The sequence below is a fragment of the Dendrobium catenatum genome, unplaced genomic scaffold (genome assembly GCF_001605985.2).
Source record: "Dendrobium catenatum unplaced genomic scaffold, ASM160598v2 fragScaff_scaffold_853, whole genome shotgun sequence".
In the NCBI taxonomy this organism is placed as follows: domain Eukaryota; kingdom Viridiplantae; phylum Streptophyta; class Magnoliopsida; order Asparagales; family Orchidaceae; genus Dendrobium; species Dendrobium catenatum.
The window spans coordinates 3,367,537-3,389,899 of NW_021319315.1; the positions used below are offsets into that span (position 1 = coordinate 3,367,537).

The 22,363-nt window shown below is 33.9% G+C and overlaps 1 protein-coding gene across 2 annotated transcripts; it reads right to left on the reverse strand.

Annotated features, from left to right (window-relative positions):
* Positions 1 to 16,560: 16,560 nt before the first annotated feature.
* On the reverse strand, positions 16,561 to 18,499 carry LOC110097181 (E3 ubiquitin-protein ligase AIRP2). 2 transcript variants are annotated; one of them, XM_028696933.1, is made up of 5 exons: positions 18,072 to 18,499; positions 17,708 to 17,827; positions 17,452 to 17,518; positions 17,113 to 17,347; positions 16,561 to 17,007 (listed from the first exon to the last, which is right to left on the reverse strand). In XM_028696933.1, exons 2-5 carry the CDS (start codon positions 17,825 to 17,827, stop codon positions 16,797 to 16,799), a joined length of 633 nt encoding a protein of 210 aa, XP_028552766.1. In that variant the 5' UTR covers positions 18,072 to 18,499; the 3' UTR covers positions 16,561 to 16,796. The 2 variants fall into 2 exon arrangements, with proteins under 2 accessions (XP_028552766.1, XP_020679087.1); XM_020823428.2 differs by having other exon boundaries at positions 17,708 to 17,870.
* Between the last annotated feature and the right edge of the window lie 3,864 nt (positions 18,500 to 22,363).

Below are 22,363 nucleotides of genomic sequence, written 5' to 3' on the forward strand. Positions count from 1 at the left end.
TGGCCCATTATAGCCCGTTGGATTTGGTGGTCTTCGGTCATTTCGCCAACCTGTGGGCGGCCGCGATTGTGGCCCAATCCGTGGTCTAGAAGGTCACAATTCCGCTATTCTTTCTTTTATTTTTCTACCCTACTTTCTGTTCCGAATTTTATGGGGTTCTAATAAATTTACACGAGAGGCGTGGTAGCTGACATTTGCTCTGACTTTTTTTTTTTAGGAATATCATATCATATAATTTTTGTTAATTGATGTAACCGAAATATAATTAATTTATTATTTGGTTGGTGTTCATTAGCATGTAAGCTTAGGGTGCAAAATCGATCAGCGAGAGTGATATTAGTTAAATAAAATATTAGTAATAATAGCTTCATATGTATGACCATAAATTTTATATATTTATTAACATAATTTTCAATTTTTTCTGTTTATGATATAATAAATAAATTCAACAAATGATAGATAAATAAATATGTTTTTCAATTTGATCACAATTTAATTTTATATTTGTATATAACTTTTCAGGTATTCAACAAGTAGTTGGGGGATCATATTAGTTGAGCTGTTATCTCATGGGCCTATAAGAGAGCTTGCCCAAAGATCACAAGATCAAATTCCATAAGGCACTCACAAGGTAGTCACCTTCATAAGGATAATTTATGGTCATCGCAAATCACTCAATTCGTCACTCATCCCTATCCATGATAGAGTGCCGCCGATTATTCTCATCACATCAACTAGAAAATAACATCCATCCAAGAGGGTTCTAGCTCACCTGTCATAGCCAGTCGATCATGAAACCTGTCATCCCTGCAGCCTAAATGCACTCATCGACATCCATGTTAGAGCTCTACCACCAGTCACCAATGACCTCGTGATGCTAGTCAGCTATATCTTTCTGGGACTACTGACAGACTCTTCACCCACACTACTTTATTCTTCTAATTATAATTTGTTCAATTCTATGATATAACACCTATTCAATGCATGTATATGTATCGTGTCAAGTAATAAAGTGATGACAAAAATATTGTTCTCATGAGAATTAATATTTTATAAAATTCACTTGAGTATTGCTTTAAAAAACTATTGTATTTATCTAGTCAATCGATTCATAAGAGGATAGCCAATCTAAAAAAAAAGTTATAGTGCCAAAAGATAATTTTACTAATTTTTAGAAGCTCTCTAAACCTATAATATTTAAAAACACATGCTTGCATAAGAGTGGTTTATTCCTAATGTTGTTGTGAATTAGAGTGTAAGTACTCATCATCTCTATTGAGCTCATTTGAGTATTTGTTAAGATTCATCCCAACTACAATTTTATTATCTTCTTAAGACCTCATAACCCTAATTATCATGTCTATACATGACAAGATTACGTTTCAAAACCTCTAATTATTCTTCTACTCCTCAATTGAGACTCTAGATCACACTAAATTTTAAATTTATAAATAACTTAAAGATAAACTAAATTAAGCTAGAAATAATTAAAAATTTTGTTTAAGAAATTAATAAAATAACATACCTGCTCTATGTAATATATAATTATTTAATAATGCTAATATTTAATCTAGATTTAGGTGTTTAGTATAGATTTTACTTATTTCCTCTCTAATTATTTTTCTATAAGTAGTGGTTACTTTTATGTGTTTGATAGAAAAAAATTGAACAAAATTAAGTTTTATTTTTCTCCAAAACCTCTTTCTCCCTTTTTTCTCCCTCTCCCTCTCATCCAAAAAAGATCAAGAAGCTTCTTCCTCCTCAAGATTTCCCAACAAACATGTATTATAGCTAGCTAGGTGATTATGAATAACGCTGTAGCACTACTGTGGCACTTTAAAGACTAATTATTATTTTGATCCAATGCTGGTGCTTCATAAATAATCATAATGAAAGCAGTTTCATCATACAATAGCATTAAACATTATGCACCAGTGTTGTAACAAAGATCAATTTTGACATTGTGACACTATATGGACCAAGGTTTAAGATTTATGTGATTATGAATAACACTATATCACGTAAATAACTAGTACTTAAACATTGTAACATACCAATTTTCCTGAGACATCAATACATTGGTGCTTAATTTAAATGATGCAGCCCTTGGAAATAAAATGTTGTGGTGCTTAATGATTTGTTGCTGCGGTGTTAGGCTAAATTTAGAACTTATGTGAATTCTGAAAAAAAAATGATATGTAATAGCATTGGTCATAACCATACTTAGTAAAACACATGTGACACAACCATTACATTTTTCATAATTACAAAATAAACAACAATAAAAATATCAAAATTACACAAACAAATAAAAACTAATACATAACATCAAAATAATTGGGTTCTTTCTCAAGCAATGCTAAGTTTATAGTCTTAGCTAGACTTGCCTAAATATATTATTTTGGTTGGGTTAGATCGCTACCACTTCTCAACTAATTAACTCTAAGACCCTTCTTTTTCTCATTTGGATTAATTTCAATATTATTGGGTAATAATCCACAAGGTCTACTACTAAAAGAGATTGCAATGTATCCTAATTAATTTTTCAAATTTTTAATCGAACTAGCTTAAATTTGCAATTGAGTTCTCAATGGAATCACTACCTCTTTCAAAGGTGCCTTCCTATCTTTGAATTGATTGTTTTAATTAAAACCTCGGGCATAAGGTCTAGTGTTTACTACATGCTACTAAGGATTATTCCAATTTCCTTCTTAACTTTCTTAACATGCATTCCACTTATTGTTATCACAAATATTTTGATTATAATAACTAAAATTAGGGAGGTTCCTCCAACCTGGATTGTAAGTATTTGTATAAGGTTTATTTTATTTTTGAATCAAATTTATATTCTCGATCCTTTAAACATTATTCTCTTCAATAAAATTCAAATTCTTCTCTTCCAATTGCATAGGTGATCCTTATCATGAATTCACTCTAAAACTATCTAACTTTTTAGATATAATAGCTAATTGAGCAGACAAAATAGATAAGGCATCTGAGTACTCTTGCACTCCAGCTACTCTCTTAGGATTCACTTAATTAGAAGGCCACTGAAAGTTATTTATAGCTATTTAGTCAATTAGTGCACAGGCTTCATCAAATGACTTAGATATTAAAGATCCTCCAGTTGCAACATCATTGATTGACCTAAGGGACCCAACTTATCCATTATAGTATGTCTGAATAACTAATCAATTAAGTGAAGTATGGTGAGGGGATTTTTCATGCATCTCCTTAAATCTCTCTCATCTTTGATGGGTCGACTATCCTTCAAATTGGGAAAAGGATTTGATATCATTCATAAGCTTGGTAGTTTTGGAAGCTGAGAAATACTTGGCTAAGAATTTATGTGTCAACTCATTCCAAGTGGTTATAGAGATTGAGGGTAAGGAATTCAACCATAACTTAGCTTTGTACATTAGCAAAAAATGAAAATGATCGAAGCCTAATAATATCATCACTAACATCATTACACTTGAATGTTGCGTAGATTTCTAAGAAGCTAGCTAAGCATAGGTTAAGATCCTCAACATGAGTTCCCTAAAACTAGAAAAATTTTGAACTATTTGAATTATGGTAGGTTTCAACCCAAAGTTATTAACATATATAGTAGTTTTATAATACTATGATAATTCCATTTACTAGAGGATTGACATACTCCTTAAGAGGTCTAGGATGGTCTTGATCATTAACTGGTTCAGCCACACCTAAAGTTAAAGTCTTATGGCTTTTTTTAAATTTTTAAGCCTCAATCTCTAAGTCAAATATTAATGGCTCCTTACTAGATCTACTACACATGAAAGAGCAATAGAAAAATTAAATTATATAAAATAAAATAACTATAATATGCAAAAAAAAAAAAATCTTTTTTTTTTAAATTTCAAAATAAGAAAAAAAAAATGATACAAGATACCAGTAGGATTAAATTTATAACTAGTTTAACAATGTAGCTCAACTTATAATATGCACATTACTTCCCCAGCAATGGTACTAAAAATTTGATGGTGCATGCAGGTGAGTTGGCACGTGCTACGTTCAATGTGTGAATTAAGTTTATGCTCTATGTTAAAATATGCTTAGATTTCTTTGATATGTAATACCTCTTAAATACGCAAGCGCACGTGTCAATAAAGTAATAAAGTGAATAAAAGAGTGTTGATCACCCGAGGAAGTTGATAAGCATAAATAATGTGTTATTTTATGTGATATATTTTTAATAGAAATATATTATTTTAGTTATATTTTAAAGAAAATGTATAAAAAGGACACATAATTCTAAGTTTCATATACCATCTCGGCGTCATGCAAAATGATGCTGTAGCTCAAGCAAATTCAATATAAGGTGCCACAATATTAATGACAATGAAGCATTAACTTCTTTGTTGGACAACAGCGCTGCATTAAAATGTCAGTTTTGTAGTGTCATGCTATCTATTTTCCAGCACCATAGCATCACAATTGAACGGCAAATTATTGTGTCTGGTGTTCGGATTCGTCCGGACACCAATAAAAACATGCCACGTTACTCAAAAATATCGGGGCCCAGTGCATCCGGGTGAGGTGGCATCTCTGGATTGGCTGTCCGCATGTCAGCTGACCGGACGCAATAATTTGCCCAATTGAACACACCTCAACGCCAAATTTGTCGTTCTACCACTGCAGCATTAGAAAGTAAAAAAAGGACTACCCAGTGAAATTTATTCTTCTTAGAAAAGGATATTAAATATCTTGATAGAAATGATATACCAAAATATTATAAGTAATTGGATGAATTTGTTTCATAATGTAAAAATATATAATGTTTAAAAGAACTTGATTTGCTAAAACATTAATGTTGAATTGCTAATCAAATATGTATTGCTTGATAGCTAAGTTAGTTTGATACATTTAGACATCAAAGGAATATCTTGATAAATTGAGCCTACATAAATGTACGACAAATCTTAATCGTTTTACTTTAACTCAAACAACTAGGGAGGCTATGGATACATGTATGATAAAATTTCCTAGTAAAAATATCTATATATTTCTTGTCAAAATTACCATTTGAATTAGTTTTGGGTGTTGTTAAAATGTAGTTCAAACTTATTAGGTATAGCCAGTGCTGGAGCCATGATTTTTTATTTGCGGGGGCATAAAATTTTGACATTAAAAATGCCCTCAAGCTTTTTCATTTTACCTTGAAATTGACATTATGATTTTAATTTTTTTATTATTTTTAATTATAAGAAGATAAATTTTATGATAATAATAAAAAAACTTATTATCATGCTCATCTAAATTAATTTTAACACAAATTTATTTAAACTATTTATTATCATACTAATCTTTTTCAACTACTCTTATACTGTATATTTTCATTTCTAATTAAAAAAATAACTAAAAAAATATATTAAGAGCAATAAATATATTAAAAAATGCATCTTATTATTATAAAAATATATTCAAAATATATAAACATTTATAATAAACATTTTAAGCTACTCGATTTAAATTTAAATATTATAATTCTCCTTTAATGTAATTAGTTGGATTTAATTACATGAATCTCCTATAAATTTATAGTTCTATTCGGTATCATTTGGACTTGTGAATTATAGATAGATGCATTTTCATATTAAACATGATTGATGAGTAAAGCTTATCAATAAGATGAGTTTTACATTTTTTTCAATTGTTGGATTATTACTAATATTTATAAAGCTTAATAAGTTGTTCAATATTCATTTGGACTTGCATGAGGCCGCTTGCAGTAGTAGTTCTTTAAATTGAGTCTTGAATCAAATTGTTATTTTAGTTCTTTTGCTCAAATTGAATGGGCTAATTATTTTTTGTTTTTTTGTTTTTTGTTTATTTTATTTTATTTTTTGAATGGGCTGATTAACTAAAACAAATATTTTTCTTTTGCAGTGCTAACTGAACCGGTTGGCGTGTGAGTTCTATTGATCTGCATTATCATTGAGTTTTCCATCTTATTTTTAGTCGCTTAATTCTTTCTTGGTGATAGTGACTGAGTTCAATAAATTCGGAAAATAAAATTAGTGGGCTCAGTTTCAGTTGCCTCAAATGAATCGGTTGATTGGAATTGAGTGCTTGCACCTCTAAATTAATCTTGAAATGCAATATATTTTATATTATGATTATTGAAGTAAAGCAGATTAGTAAACTAAGGATGCCACATGCTACTATATATTTTATAGCATTATTAACGGAGAAAAGGGAACGAAATACATACAACAGAAATGTATGAGGCCGCTTGCAGGAATCCAAATGGCTGAAGGTCGAACAAACTCGCTCAGATCGATTAGAACCCTTCGAAGGTCTCGATCGTTTACTGAAATGAAAGAAGAAGAAGAATGAGAAGAAGAAGGAGAAGAAGATGAAAAAGAAGAATGAGAAGAAGAAGATAAAGAAGGAGAAGAGAATCACATTGAAGAATACCGATCGCAATCAAGCTGCCAGCGATGAGCGAATGGACGGGCGTTTTCGACAGCAATGACCGAAAGTGTGCTCCTCCGGCAGTGGTTTGCTTCGCTCGGCTGTGGATTACTCTGCGTGAGAGTCACCGTGGCGGAAGACAGTGGGGAGCCGAGCAGTTCACACGAATAAGTGAAAAATTAGGGCTTCTATGTTTAAGGGCGAGCGCCGTTTCGTGGGGTTAAAACTAGTGTTATTTGCACCGGTTTAAACCGGTAACATCGGTTAAAACCGGTGCAAAAAATGGTGTTTTGGCTGCGGTTTTAAATCCGCTACTAACATGTGTTGCGAAAAATTCGGTTTTTTAGTAGTGAAAGTAGAATTTGGAGTTTTTAAAATAATTAAAAAATTGATTAAATTTTTAATTTAAAAATAAAAACTAGTAATGTAAAGATGAACAGAGAAAAATAGTCTCACCCCTCGTGAAGAGAGATATCGAGAGCCCCCCAAGGCTTTGTTTGGAACCACTTTCTTACTGTTTGGATATAGTGATGTCATCTGTAATTTTATTAGGTGTATAAGATGACAAATGGGATATTTGTTTTTAGCTTTATATTATTAGAATCCTCTAGAATATTTTACAAGTTCAGCCCTTTTTGAGATGAACTAGGTTAATTTTCTATTTCAGCCTTTGAAACAAGTGAATTAAAAGGGTTTAATGGTCAGTCACCAAACATGTAAGGTTCAATATATGTTTGAACTTAGCCTAAGTATATTGTACCTCAAAAAGGCTTAATCAACTTGATTATTGATTTTATGAGCTGATAGATAGGTTTACTTAAAATAATTCAACCTAGTTGGTGGGTGAACTATTAAAAAACTCTATAGCTTGGCCGTCTAACCTATTGACTAAAAGCTTATTGTACTGAAAATCATCTACCAACTATATCATTTTAAATTATTGACCTAAATATGCATTTATTTGGATTCAATTTTGATATATGCATTTAGTAAACATTATTTATAAAAAAATAAATTGGTATTCAAACATCTCTCAGAGGAGAAATCTATATTGGGTTCTATTGCCTATAAATAAGATTGAATTATCACTACTAAAAGCATTAATGTTTTCGCAACAGTTTATAGCAGCAGTTTTAAAACCGTCGTTATAAATAGATATAAACAACGGTTTTAACTGCTGTTAAATTCACCCTTTAGCAGTGATTTTAATACATGCTAACAGCACTGCTAAAGCCTCCCTACAGCAGCACTCATAAAATCGCTGCTAAAGTCTTTTGAGCGAACGCAAATACAACGGATTTGCAGCGGTTTCTAAACCGCTGCAAATAAATTCATAGGTGTTTAAACCGCTGCAATAGACTATCAAAAATACTATAAAAGCCTGATTTATAGTAGTATGCCAATATCCAATGCTTTCTAATCCTTCAATCTCTACAGTGCGCAATTGAATCCTGAGAGAACAGTTTATGAACGTTTTACATTTTGAGGACTTCTTGTATTTAACCTGTACCCAGCATGCTTGAAAAGTGGCCTTTACTTCAATATAACTCATCTATAATAAATGGCTTGGGTCATAAGTCTCTTTGGTGATGGTATACACCAACAGAAGCTTATTTAGATTTCATTTAAGATAATTTTCTTATTGTTTTCTATAACAATAGTTAAAAGCTGTTCCAAATGAAGCCTTATAGTCAACAATCATTTTCAGATCTATCTGCTTTATTCAAATTCAAAATGTAATTTGAATATCCTATTTAGAACACCGAAAGTAAACCAGTATAAATAGTTTTGTTACTTCAACTAAAGTACTCTGCAACTCCAGTGGAAAGAAAGAGAATTTACACCATTTGAAGGAAAATTAAAACGAAAGAAAAAAACTGCTATGGAAATGAAAGGCTGTTTATATTTACAGTTCAATCGCTCAGCATTTTTTAATTGAATTGGTACTTTCTTAACACCAACTCAAAATCTAGCCGTTAGAAATTTGATAACACTGCAGAAGGGTTGAGTTGGTGCTTTATTATGAGAATTTGACAATATATTTATGGGTTCTAATAATTATACAGACTAACCATTAAAGCACATCAAAGCATTCTCTTTAAAAGTCTCCATGTCCTTGGCGGCCACCGTCCATGCACCCATAGGTATTAATTTGTTATAACTTGTGGGATTGGAGGTCAACACAAAAATAATCTAACCAAAGTATAAGCAACCCAGATTGGACTCATTTATTAAAAGGTTGAAAAATATAATTCAAATCCAACTTAACTAAAGCTTGGTTTGGGACGAAATTCTTATTGTTTCTTCTTCAAACAAATTTTTAGTATAAAAATGTTTTAAGCCAAAAAATTTCGTATTAAGAAGCTGCTTTATAAAACAATAATAAAGTTATCACAAACGAAGCCTAAATCCTTGATCCAATAAACACAAAACCACATGAGGTTGGCATCAACCCAACTCATATATATGGATTCAATTCCCAATTTAGACAACTAAAAAAATTACACTCCCTAATGAATTTTTAACTAATTTTTGTTTGAGTATGTGTCTAGAACTGACGATACAAAAATCAATTTTTATGAACATAGAGGAAGGAGTGACACAACTCATTTTGGCCTGTTAGTTAGGAGCTTTGATTACCAATGAGGAGATTTTAGTTTTGAGTCTTGCGTATATGATGTGTGTGAGTTTGCCTTAATTGACCTAAATGTTCCAAGAAAAAAGTTGGAAGGAGTCAAACAGTCTTACGTTAGCCCGCCAATTTTGTTTACACAAAAAATAAGGTGTTTTGATCTCCAAAAACTCAAACAAAGCTATTTGTTTGAAGAAATTATTGCGCACCCACTATTAATAAATCAGACTTTCGCAACACTTTTTAGGTCATACTGTAATGATTTAAACACCTACTAATTTATCTGCATCAGTTTAGGAACCGCTACAAATCCGCTGCATCAGATTGGCATTAACTTTTTGACAGTGACATAAACTTAACATAATTTCGCATATTTTATTGTACTACCACATGACTGTTACTCTCACGCTCAAAATACACAGCTATGTAGACTGAATACACAAACATCAATATGGTATTAAATGGCTTAATGCATAATCCCTCTTAACCCCGTTTAACAAAAGTTCTTTTAGCTTCAGCCAGTGAAGGGCTTCAAAACCAGTTAATCTGGATTACTATAGCCTATTTTGAAAAAAATAAAAAATAAGCGTAATGATGTAGCTTATGATGAGCTAGCCCAGCACGCTAACTTTCAAGCCAGCCTAACTTACAATCATGTGAAAGCGTAATGATGTAGCTTGCATGAGCATTTCAATTCAATTTAAGTTTTACGGGGGACAGTTTTATTGCTGTTTTCTAAGTAAATTTTTAGTAAAAATTTTCTTTAAAAAAATAAACTAAAAAGTTATTTTAAAAAGAAATATAAAAGCAGTCTCAAATGAAGTCTTAGCAATTTTCTAGTATAAAAAATTTCATTAAAAAGCTGCTTTATGAAGCAATAAAAAAGCCTTCTCAAATGAAGCCTTAGACTTCGTTTGGGACGGCTTTCTTCTTGCTTTTTAAAATAACTTTCTAGTACAAAAGTTTCTTGAATTTGAAAATTTTGTAATAGTACTAAAGCTGTGACAAACGAAGCCTTATTTTGAGCTAAGTCCAAGCAAAAAAATCATTTCAATTTGGATTTACTATTAATTTTTAAAATAAGTGAAATCCAACACACATGCACATGATTAATTTGGACAGATTAATTTGATCATATATAATTTGATTAAATCTCAAGTTAGCTTGATTTGATTTGGATCTAGTCAATTTAAATTCAATTATAGTTGGAATTGGTGCATAAGCCAAGTGATTTATTTCAATGGGAGAGGATATTGGATGAGTTCTAAATTGAGCTTGAGTACCTTAGGTGAGAAGGAGCACTCAAGAACGAGTAGCTATAAGTGCTTGCTTTCTTGATTTTGCTAGGGAGAGTTCATTAATTGAGCATTAAGGATTGAGTAAGATCACCTAAGACATTATTAAATTATTTCATGGTTAGCAACATTTTTAACTTAGTTAGGGTTTCCATAAGGATAATATTAACTCAATCGAAGTCCAAGTGAACATATGTGTTATCTTCTAGGCCAAATACAAGTAGTTGAAGCAAGAAGAGAAGTAAAGTCATCATAAGGATCATAATGAAGGCTTTATATATATTAGATTATATACTTAGGATTTATGTATTTTTATATGATGCAATTTTTAATTTAAGTAGATTCATTATGCTGATGTAGTAACTTGCCAGCTGACATGTAAAGATAAATTAGTGGCGATCATGATTTAACTGATAACCCACTTCAATGTACATATAAACATATGAAGTCCTCTGACACATAATAATGTCTCATTGTATGTATATGTATGCAACATGCAAGAAGGCACCATCAATCTCCAATGACATATAAAATGTTACCAAATTGGAATTTATCGTGCCCCTGAGCATAAAGTGGATACCTTGGCATCTACCTGAGGAAAAGATGAAAGATAAGTATATGGAGGCTTTCAAAGGTATCATTCGGCTGTTGAACCCATCTTAAAAAGATGAAGTTGAAGCTCAACGGACCAGCCTGCTTCAATACTTTGAACCAACCAATGTTGTTTCCTTATAATCAAATTTTACACAGTTTTTGTAACAAGATATTGATAAGTGAGAGACACAGCTATCCTAATTTTAGATAATGAGACTGCTTCGCAAACATGTATAATGTAACATTCAAAAAATGTAAGCACCTGCTGATGATAATGACAGAATCATCACATACGAGACGGCGCAATCAACAACATGCAATACTAAACATGCAAGATTAAATGACCATGTAGTGTCAAAGAATGAGCAATTGAAGAAAAAAATTTCTCATTATAACATTTTTTTAGAAATATTAAGGTTTCTGGAGAAATACCACATTATTCGAATGAAGATTTGGATATCACACCTTACAACTTAATGTCTTACACGAGCACTATTAAAAGTTGTAGCTATAGATTGAAGAAAACTGCTCTTTCTTGCTATGTCAAAGACTATGGAAAAACTTCCATGCCCCATACACATATTAGATGTTAGAATGTCGTTGGGATACTAAAAATTACCTGGTGTTTTTTCATGTTCATGCTTCAAAGAGGTTTTACCTTAAGACGAAGTGAGGACAAAAAATCTAATAATATACTAGTAAGCATTTGTTTTCATCATATTATGATACCTCATCTATCTCAAAATGACATCATGTCATTTGGAAGTCCTTATCTAGTCTAAGCAAGGATCGAGTGACTTATGAATCTAATCTCTAAGGATGAAAAAGCAATCATAAGAAAGCTTGTTGGACTAAATGGTGTACTTATAACTTATCAACAAAAGCAGAATGCAACTCATGTCATTTCTACTACGGATATGGATGGGGCTTACATCAGAACAATGAAGTATCTCATGGATGTACCAGCTAATAATTCTACGTTCCACTTGTTAGCAAAAGCAAGTAATCAGTAGAAAAAACTATGGGCCACTAAAGCACAATGCCATGCTACTAGATTTGTAACATTAATGCAAGCGGACATAAGGTATTTAGAGATTCCTAATTAAAATTTGGTGCATTTATTAATATTGGTTATTTGCATAGTCGATAATTACAAAAAAAAAAACACTTTAAACTACATGCAAATATTTTAAAATGCCATCATACATGCATTGTAGCATGAATAATAATTCATGAAAAACACCCCCTCTTATGTATTAAAATATGCATTGATGTACATTCGATAATTGGCATGCATTGACAATGTGCAGAGGGTTTCATTCTTGCATGCCAATTGACATTACATTCACAATCCAAAATGGCCTCTTACATGATGTAGAGGGTTTCATTAAAGCATATCATATGACATTGCAATTATACCCCAAAATAACCTCTGGCATATATTTGTATGATGCCAAGGGTTTAATTCCAGCGTGACATTCGACATCACAATTGTATGTCAAAATGACCTCTTGCATGTTTCATTAGGATGTAGAGCTTTCTATTCAAGTATGACATTTGACATTACAATCATAATTTAAAATAACCTCTTGCATACATTGGTAGGATGCATAAGCTTTCATTTAAACATGGCATTAAACATGGAAATTACATTTCAAAGCATCCTCCCGTATGTATTTATAATATGTAGAGAGCTTCAACCTAATAATATCATGCATACATGTAACACTCATATAAATGTATCATGCAAGATGCTTCCAATAGTATATACATGTATGGGCCTTGGCAAGCGTGTTATGGGTACACACATGATGTGTGAGGAGGCTACACAGGTTAACAAATGAATATAAGTCTGAACATGATCTTAGTAAATTAATTGAGTCGATAAGATTCAATCAGTAAAATGAAATTGCTTGTGAAAACCCTCATGATGGCCATATTGAATGTAAATTTTAACCAGAGGGGGTCCATAATTATTTAAAATACCTTTCAAATTCTTATAAAATATAAGTGATTTTAATGATACCCCAATAATGATCGTGTTGAAAGTAAATGTCAACCATAGGGGTTAATTCATAAGAATCTATCAAAGCAATAAATCGATAATGAACTGAATCCTCTGTCATCAAAATAAGACCCATAAAATGAAATAGCCCATAAATTCTCTAATGATGGCCATTTTGAAAGTTGATCTCAGTCCAAAGGGATCATAAATTTTCAAATGCCCTTAAACTTATATAAAATACAAATATTTTCAAATGACCTCAAAGTCACCCCAATGATGGTTGTGTTGAAACAAAATCTTAATCGGAAGGGGCCCAAACATACTTAAATCCCTGAAATGACCATAAAATAAAAAATTCTAAAAATTATACCAAAATTCAAATATTTTAAAGAAATAAACCATCAAACATTCAAGCAAAAATTTATCCACCTTCTGCAATAGTTTGCTATGATGGATAAATTAAAAATCACTTCAGCTCACAAAGAATTAATGTATAGTCGAGAACATCACTTGGATTCCTTCTCAATTTATCTCTTGCCATTTAGGACTTGGCACGTGTCCTCTAACCTATGGTTTCACCGCCAAATGACGACACCACATTATGGATTTTGCCGCTAAATGACACCATAGGTAAACAGTTATAACTGGGACCCTCTAATAGGGTAGTTTTGCAGCTAAATGGTACCATTATATTACGGTTATGATCATAGCCCGTATGTTCTTCAAAGGTGTTAAATTATTGAGTCATGAATTAATATGATATAATTGATAGGGCACAAAGCCCTCTAATAGCTAAGATGGATTCATATTTATTTTCTTATACCAATATTTACCCCATGTCTCTAAGGTACACTTGGACAAGCCAACCCATGGCTACTGACAAGAATCCTTCTGCAAGGTTGTCTGACTATCTCTTCTGACTAAGTAGACTGGGGACCAAGATGGCCTAAGATGATGGAAATGGGATCTTGATCGGGTTCACCATCACTCCCCCCACCATCCACTTTTATTATGAAGTGCTAAAATGTCTATTTTTAAATATTAAATTCTAAAATATCTAAATCATGATGCTACTATATGCCATATATCATATGTCTATTCGATGAATAGCCTTAATCGAATGTTTTCTCTCGTTATCGTGAGAGGGAGACTAGCAGCATGAATAAGTGTACGAGTGGTTTCGATGAGGTAACGATGTTTGCATTCGGCCACGCCATTTTGTTCTGGGTGTATGGATAACTAAATTGATGGATGATACCTTTAGAGGAGAGGAAGGTTTGAAACATAATTGAGGTGTATTCACCACCAAAGTTTGAGTGAAGTAATTTTATGCTTGTGTGAAAAAAATGTTTCAACCATTTTAACAAAGCTAATGAATATATTAAGAACTTCAGATTTGTAACGCATTGGAAATATCCAAGTAAATTGGGAGTAGTCATCGACAAAAAGAACATAGTATTTGAAACCGAAAAAAGATGCGATGGGGGGAAAGCCACAAACGTCGGGATGTATAAGTTCTAGTAATTTGCATTGAGATGAGCTACATTTAAGAAACGAAGGTTTGTGATTCTTAGCCACATTAAAAGAAATACAACTAACTAAAGTAGTAGATAACTTTGGATGAAGTTGCTTGGCAATGGAATTGAGTTTGGAGTGATGAGGATGGTCGAGGTGAGCATGCCAACCCTCTCTCCAATGTCCACCAAACCATCCACACAATATGCCATACCCCAACCCAACTATGTTTCGCCAAATTGTTGGTTCACTTCACTACCTCACCATCACTCGACCCGACATTTCCTTCACTACTAATCTCCAATATCAAGCAGTGCACAAACCACTCAATAAGCATTTTAATAACTCAAATGACTACTATGATAAATCAAAGGTTCCATTACCTTCGGCCTACCCATCAACCATGGTAACCTCACCCTGCACTTGTATGTTGATTTAGATTGGGCCTCAGATTCAGATAATCGCCACTCCATCATGAGATATTACACCTTCTTGGGCAGTAATCTTTTTCATGGAATGTTAAGAAACAACCCACCGTAGCCATATCCTCCAATGTAGTAGAGTATCGAGCACTTGCTTCGGCCTCTTCAGATATAGTATGGCTACGTCGTCTTCTGATGGACTTAAACATCCCTAAAACCTCCCCAACGATACTTCATTGTGACAAAACCTCGGCTCTGGCTCTAGCCAATATCCCTGTCTTCCATGCTCGCACAAAGCATATTGAAATTGATTCACTTCATTCGAGATCGCATTCGCTCTAGCGAAATAACGGTTCACCACATTCGTTCAACCGATAAACCAGCTGATATCCTCACTAAAATGCTCGCGCTGGCAAGCTTTTTACAGCTTCGCTCCAAATTAACGCTCCTCTCACAGGTTTATTAATTTGCAGAGCGGTGGTAAGCACACATGTTAATAAGCAAGCCACATTATCTATACCACTTTTATAACTTTTAATCCTAACCTCTACTCTACAACAAACCAATCAATATCCAACTTCCATCTATAACAAACACCTGTTGTGTGCACATGCACTCATTACATTTTCATATACAAATATGTGAACATTTTCAATACAATTCAACAGTTTTTCCCTGAATCAGTTCTTGTTCTTTTTGTCTGTTCTTTGATATTTTTTTTTCTAATGCAGGAACACAAGCAACCGATTGAAGAGATGCTCCTCACCTCTATCTGTCTTCAAAAACTCTCCTCGACAACCCAGAAAAGAAAGAAAATAAAGAAGACCATGGAGAGACCGGAGAGTAAATTTTTGGATCCCAAAATCTCTTATCACTTTTATCTAAGTGTAATGAATTTTATTATAATGTTAAGATTTTAAACACACTATATCACTGTAAATTTCCTAGCACTTAATAATACTTAATAATTTACATTAAAAATATATAAATACAATAGGAATAACATTTACTTAGAGACGATTCTCAAGGAAGAACGCACATTTGGTGAAGGGTAATTAAAATCAAAATCAAACGACTAATTTGAGAAGTTTCGAGGTGAAGAAGGTAACTTCTAGAAAACCATTGCTATTAAATATATGAATTCACACTAATTTTAAGAATTGAAAGCTTGTATTACATTCCATACATAGTCAAAAGACAATGAGCCCCAATAAATCGGCATCATGTCTTAGACTTCGTTTATGATTTTCTTACTATTTCTTAAAAAAAAAAACTTTTCAGTATAAAAATTTAAAAATTATAATTTTTATACTAAAAATTATTTTAAAATACAGTAATAAAAGCTATATCATACGAAGCTTGAGTCTACCAACTTTTCACATCTCATTTTGACTGATGAAAACTGAACAAATGAACATTAAATACCTAATGCCACTTTTACGAGAAACAATAGCCCAAAACATGTAGATTGACTAGTCAAATTACTGACTTTCTTCAAATATTAAATAATCTCGGACAAAATGTTGCTGACTTACACCGTCCATTTGAAATTACATTCAGAAGGGCAATAAGAAACAGAACATGAAAAACTTCAGGAGGCTTGGAAAACTGTGTAAGCTTTCAGGCTTAAAAGAAGCACATCATCATATGACTTTGCAATTGAAGCCAGAATAGAATTCTCAAATTTCCATTCAATAACTAAGAATTTTATTTACAACTGTTCAGAAAAGCAGTAATTTACAAACTTCTTAAACAACTATATTAGGAGGATTTTAGAATTATGAAAGAGGTTTCTCTCTAGCCAAACTCGATCAAAAAGAGATGGATGGCTTTGTTGCTGTTTGTATTCCACTCTCCACTTATCTACAGATTGCGCTTTCCTTTGTATCTAAAGACTAGAACAAGTAATCATAATAGACCAAGAAAAGCGTGTCTGGAACGTTGAGAGGCAAGCTATCTATAAAGCTATAGAAGTGCTTTACATTCTCTTTCCCTAAAGTTGCTGTATCGATCACATCACAACTGCTTGTTAGCACCCATAGGTCTCTTGAACGAACTCTTTTGAGACTTCCCCTGCAAAATGGGCAGGACTGTGACCTTCTGTTCCTGAAATCAGAAGCTATAAGAATGAATTGAACAAGCTAGACTAATTAACCATTCATCGCAAAACAATTTAATAAGAAAGAAACTCCTTTAAGCTAGATTATTTACCAGTCATGGTAGCAGTTAATACACATTGCATGATTGCAACTAGGAAGAACCATCTTGGTGCAGATTTCCATGCAGATACCACACTCGTCATCCCTCTCCAAATCCTTATCTGAAATCTTCCTCAATTCTTCTGCTCTCTTTCTTCCAACAATCTCCTTGCTTCTAAATCTGTCAAAGGACTCTTCCTTCTCCAACAGGTTGCTTTCAAGTTGTTGAAGAGAAGGATAAATGATACCTAAGATATATACGCATGTAGTTTTCAGACGAAACAAGGAAGCTGGGAAGTTCAAGCAACTCATAATCACGACGAAAGCAAGTGGGGTATAATTTAATATGTACCATAGAATTCTCTAATACTGGCTCTCCGTTCGTAAGCAGATATTGACGATTTTCCATCAACATATACCTGCATAATTTTGATTGAAGTTTTTTAAGTCTGCTAAACTCTGTACTCGATAGAAATCAGCAGAAGCAGAACAATCAAAATAAGAGCAAAGCAGCAAAAATCCACAGAAGAAACATTTTGTATTCTTTGCTGAAATTATGAAAAATAAATTAAAAATGCAAAATTTAATGAATAAAAAGGAAATATAACCTTATATACAAGTATTTGAAGGAGCCCTAGATAATTAGGAAGCACATAAGTCGGGACACAGTCCATCCACTGCAGAAGAAAGACGAAGACCGGAGCTAAAGGACCATAAGACAGTTTCATCTGCAGGCAAGCACCGCCATAAGCTCTCTGAACAGCATGAGCCCTGAAAAACCCATAACCCTAGCAATCAAAACTACCACAAATCCCAAAATTAAAGCACCAAAAAAAGAATTCTGAAGTACTCATTAAAAAATTCATTTTGTTTCGCTTTCTCCAATCTAAAGTTTAGGGATTCATATAATTCAAATGATATGGGAATCAGAAAACCAAAGAAAATCAATACAGTGGGCAGGAGAGGACTTACAAGGAGTTGGCATGCTGGATGTCCGCTTCAAGGGCCTTGAGGGAGCCTTTGAAGGAAGAAGGACGGGAAAACTGCTTCTGGAACATGACTTCTATTATCTTCTTTCTAGGCTGTTAGAGTAGAAGATGAAGAAGTGATAACACTATAAGCCTCAGGGATTAGAAAAGAAGTTTGGAACCTTATGTTCAAATTAATAGCCCAATTTAAAGAATGTCATTGGGACAAAAGATGAGGATGAGGGACGGGAGCATTCAACTAATCAAGAACGGGAAGAAGAAGATCACAAGAGGCAAAAGACGTAGTATTCCACAAATACGAGTGGGTTCCCTTCGACGCGGCAGATGAGGGCTCCCTCTAATGAATTTCAGAGAGAAAGAAAGCGAGAGACCCCGTAATAACTTCGATTCGAACGTTTCCAAGTTTTTGGGTTCGGGTCAATCATATCAGATTGAGTACGGACTACTATATATAGTGGTGTCAATTTCGGGTCACGGTTCGGGTTGAATTCGGAATTAACCCGGGTTCAAACGGATCAATCCTAACCCGACCCGAGTATGTAAACAGATCGGAAACTCGGACCCAGACCCGACCCGTCGGGTTGACCTAACCCGACACAGTTTGGCATATGGCGGCGGTGGGACGGCAGACATCAAGCGTGCGGGACGGCCGGCAGCGGGCGGGCGCGGACGCGTGCAGGCTGTTCGGACGCTGACGCATGCAAGCGGGCGGCTAATCCTAGCGGACACGGGCGCTGATCGAGCGGGCAGTACTGGGGTGCGTGAGCGGGCAGCAGCGGGGCGCGCACGAGCGAGCGACAGCGGACACCAGAAACCCGTATGGTCAACTCGAACCCGATCCGTTTTTCAAACAAATCGAATCCGGGAACCCGAACCCGACCCATTTTGAAATCGGATCGGGTCCAACCCAAATATTTCGGGTCAGGTTCGAGTCGGATTTTCGTGTCATGTCAAGTATTGACACCACTAACCATATAAAATAGTTGAAAGAAGAAGGGAAAATGTAGGAGAAATTATTACATGTAGAATCGAGATATTTTCTGACTATAATGAAATCAAGCAACATGGCTTTCATATAGGATGTGTATATACTCACCCTGTGTATAATTTGCATACATGATGTGTAAAAGCCACATGATTTGAATTTATTGAAGTTCGAACATGCGCTACTCCTAAATTCCGCATGTAATAATTTCTTCAAAATTTAAACTGGTGCAACTTATTTTTGTCTCTTGTAATGAAAACGATCTTTCTCATAACAAATGAAAAAGGGCGAAAATAAATTTACTAGTAATCTTAAAAAAAAAAAAAATGTATCTTGTAATTTGGCATTTTAATTTTTAAAAGTAATATGTATATATAATTAAATTGAAATGAACTTACATTCTCTGTTATTCGAGAGATTATTCTTTGCGGACACCAGAAAGAGATTACCCTCCAAAGGAGAATTAGATGCAGCCACGTCATCGAGTATCGAGGTCGGTACCGAGCAGTACCAAACAGTAGTACCGAGTAGGGATTTATGTGACACATTTTCATTGGACTCTGGACGACGTTCGGCATCCACAGAGAATAATTCATACTTCTTTTATTGACATGTGTTCAAGTGTTACATAGGTTTTTTCTATTACGTAAATTGTCAATCAAGCATTGATCGTAACATATAAATTATCGCTGGGTAAGTTTGACAAAGTAAATTTGATATATATAATTCCAATAAATACACACATAAATATATATATATATGAAATTTTGAAATATCTTTAGTAGATAGCCAAAGGATTTCATTTTTCAAAATTTTCCTTTTGACCCTTATTTATATGTTAGAATTTTGGCTGTTATAGGAAGATAATGATAAATAAAAGCACATAAATAAATTTGAGTACTATAGAGAAAAGGTATTAGTATAAATGTGGACAGCTCACATGTGGACAATCATGGTCAAAGCTTCTAATTTGATGGTTGAAGTTATTGGGGTTATTGACATTTGCCTAATAATTGAGTATGATGAGGACGAATAGCCTTTATTCTTGGGAAAGGGAAAGTTCATTATGAGCATGGAGAGTTCATCATAACCTAAGTGAATTTGCTATCTTCATTTTTTATCCAATGAATTTACTTTACACTTGGTTGACTTTATTTAAACCAAACTCTGATAATATTTGAATGTTGATTTAATTTTTCACTTAGAGATATTATAGTTTCTCACTTAATCTCCACACTAGCTAGTTTTCTCACATGATTCTTGAACTCTAAACTGCTAAGTTCTATTAGTAGGGTTGGATGTCACCTATGGAGAAATTTGGATCAAATAATTTTAACAATCTTAAACTAATCATATACAATAATGTAGGGAGGTTTCCTACCATTTAAATCGTATATTAATTTTGATATATAGGATGCATAGTTCTGGCGAGGGTGGAAATTGAAGAAGCATGGTAAGGAGGAGTGCTCATCATCCTTTTCCTTACTCTGGTGAGGGTGGTTGTAGGAAAGCCTCTTAGCAAGCCAATTTATGAAAGGTTTTGGATGGCATGGATTGCGTTCAGGTTTTATCGGCTGAGTTTATTGATATCTTGGCTGCAATTGTTCATCTGACATATCCGAGTAAGAGTTTAGCTCAGTTGATGACTTTCAGTCATTTCCTTCTAATTTTCAAGCCACTCCTTAACAAGATTTCTGCATGTTCATTATTTTCTAGAGCTATCCATTTACGAATTTAAGTATGAATGCAACCCGAGCTTGCAGACTGCCAACTAGCTTCAGGTGTCTGTTCCCATTGGGGATATCGAGCAAGTTTTGCCTACTCTGAATAACTCTGATGGTCTTCATCTGACGCATGAGTCCTCAGCTAATTCAGGTTGCATCCCTATATAGCATGTTGGTAATCCTAGGTCGAATATTCCTTTGTCTGATGATAATGATTTGACTGATGTTGTGAATGTTTTGGATGGGAGCTTGGCTGATTCTTCTTGCAAGTAATGTTGACAGCACTCTTCATTCTTCATCAATGGAGATGCAGAATCCAGCTATGTATGTGCATATTCAACAATCTAATCCTCCTTCCCAAGGGCTCTTGGGAACTTGGAACATTGTCTATAGAATGCAAAAGCTTAAGAAGAAAGGCAAGCTTCTAGCCAACCCTTCTAAAGGTTATGAAATTATACAGCCCTTGCCAACATATATTATCTCTAACCCATAGTCTATTGTTTTCACTGCTCAAAAATCTTAGCAACGCAATAATTCCATAAACTATCTGAATCTTTCCAAGAATAGACCGAGGGTGTCTAATGGTCACCTTCAGAAATAACTTCTGAAGCTGGGGCTTGTCACCACTGCCCCTCGGAAGAGAAAAATAGCAACCAATGAGATCTTGATCGGGGTTTCGGGCTCCTCAAATGATAATTCTTGAGCGTTCTTCTATACCTTAGGGGCAGGGGCGGAGCCAAGAGTTTTCTCAAGTGGGGGCACAAATCATTGAAGTAAAAAAAACCCTCAACCTTTTTCATCTGGGCTTGGGACAGGCATGGGCGGTTTTAAATTTTTTTTTTAATCATTTGATTCATTAGAAAAAAGATAAAACATTAGAAAAAAGATAAAACATATGATAAACAAAACAAATAATGTCTCCTGGCCTTTGAAAAGCAATTTCTTGATTTAAAAGATTTAAACTGATCAGTGAGTTATAATGGGAACCCCAACGAGTGTCTTTTTTCTTTTAAAAGTAGTCACCTTAGCTTGAAAAGTGCTTTACGAAAGAAGTTTACGCCTTCGAGACCAGGTTTCTTTTTTCTTTTCTATTTGTATGTTATGATATTCTTGAGGCCCGTCCCTACTAAAGCGGCTTAGGCGAAGCGCTCGGAAGGGAGAAAGGATCTTCACAGCGAACGTCGCAATGCCGCCTCCACACAAGCCCTCGGCCAGAAGGCTGGATTGAGGCCAAGGGTGCGGGTCAAACTCCGCGGAATCTGATCTAGGCGGCTGATTACTACTAGCTACAAAGATTATCTACTCCTGTTATTCATCCTTTCAACATTGAACCTAAAGATGAATAGAAAGGAACTTTGCATTACGTTTGCTGAAGTGTCCCCAACATGAACGATCCCAATAAAACGCTCAATAATACAACCGTGTCTATCAACATAACGTAATTCAACAGCAACTTGTTCTTTAATTGATACATCACGAGATTCATCAAGTAAAATAGCAAATACATTATTACTTAGTTCATTGATTATGACATTCATCAAGTAAAATATCAAATGTAAAAAATTG

Bases quoted from the DNA above. Each gene is read 5' to 3' on its own strand.
- LOC110097181 (XM_020823428.2), bottom strand. From the start codon at position 18,157: ATGTTCCAGAAGCAGTTTTCCCGTCCTTCTTCCTTCAAAGGCTCCCTC. The intron at 17,871-18,071 runs GTAAGTCCTCTC...TGGGTTTTTCAG, and splicing joins ATCCAGCATGCCAACTCCTT to GGCTCATGCTGTTCAGAGAG. The intron at 17,008-17,112 runs GTAAATAATCTA...TTCTGATTTCAG, and splicing joins ATTAACTGCTACCATGACTG to GAACAGAAGGTCACAGTCCT.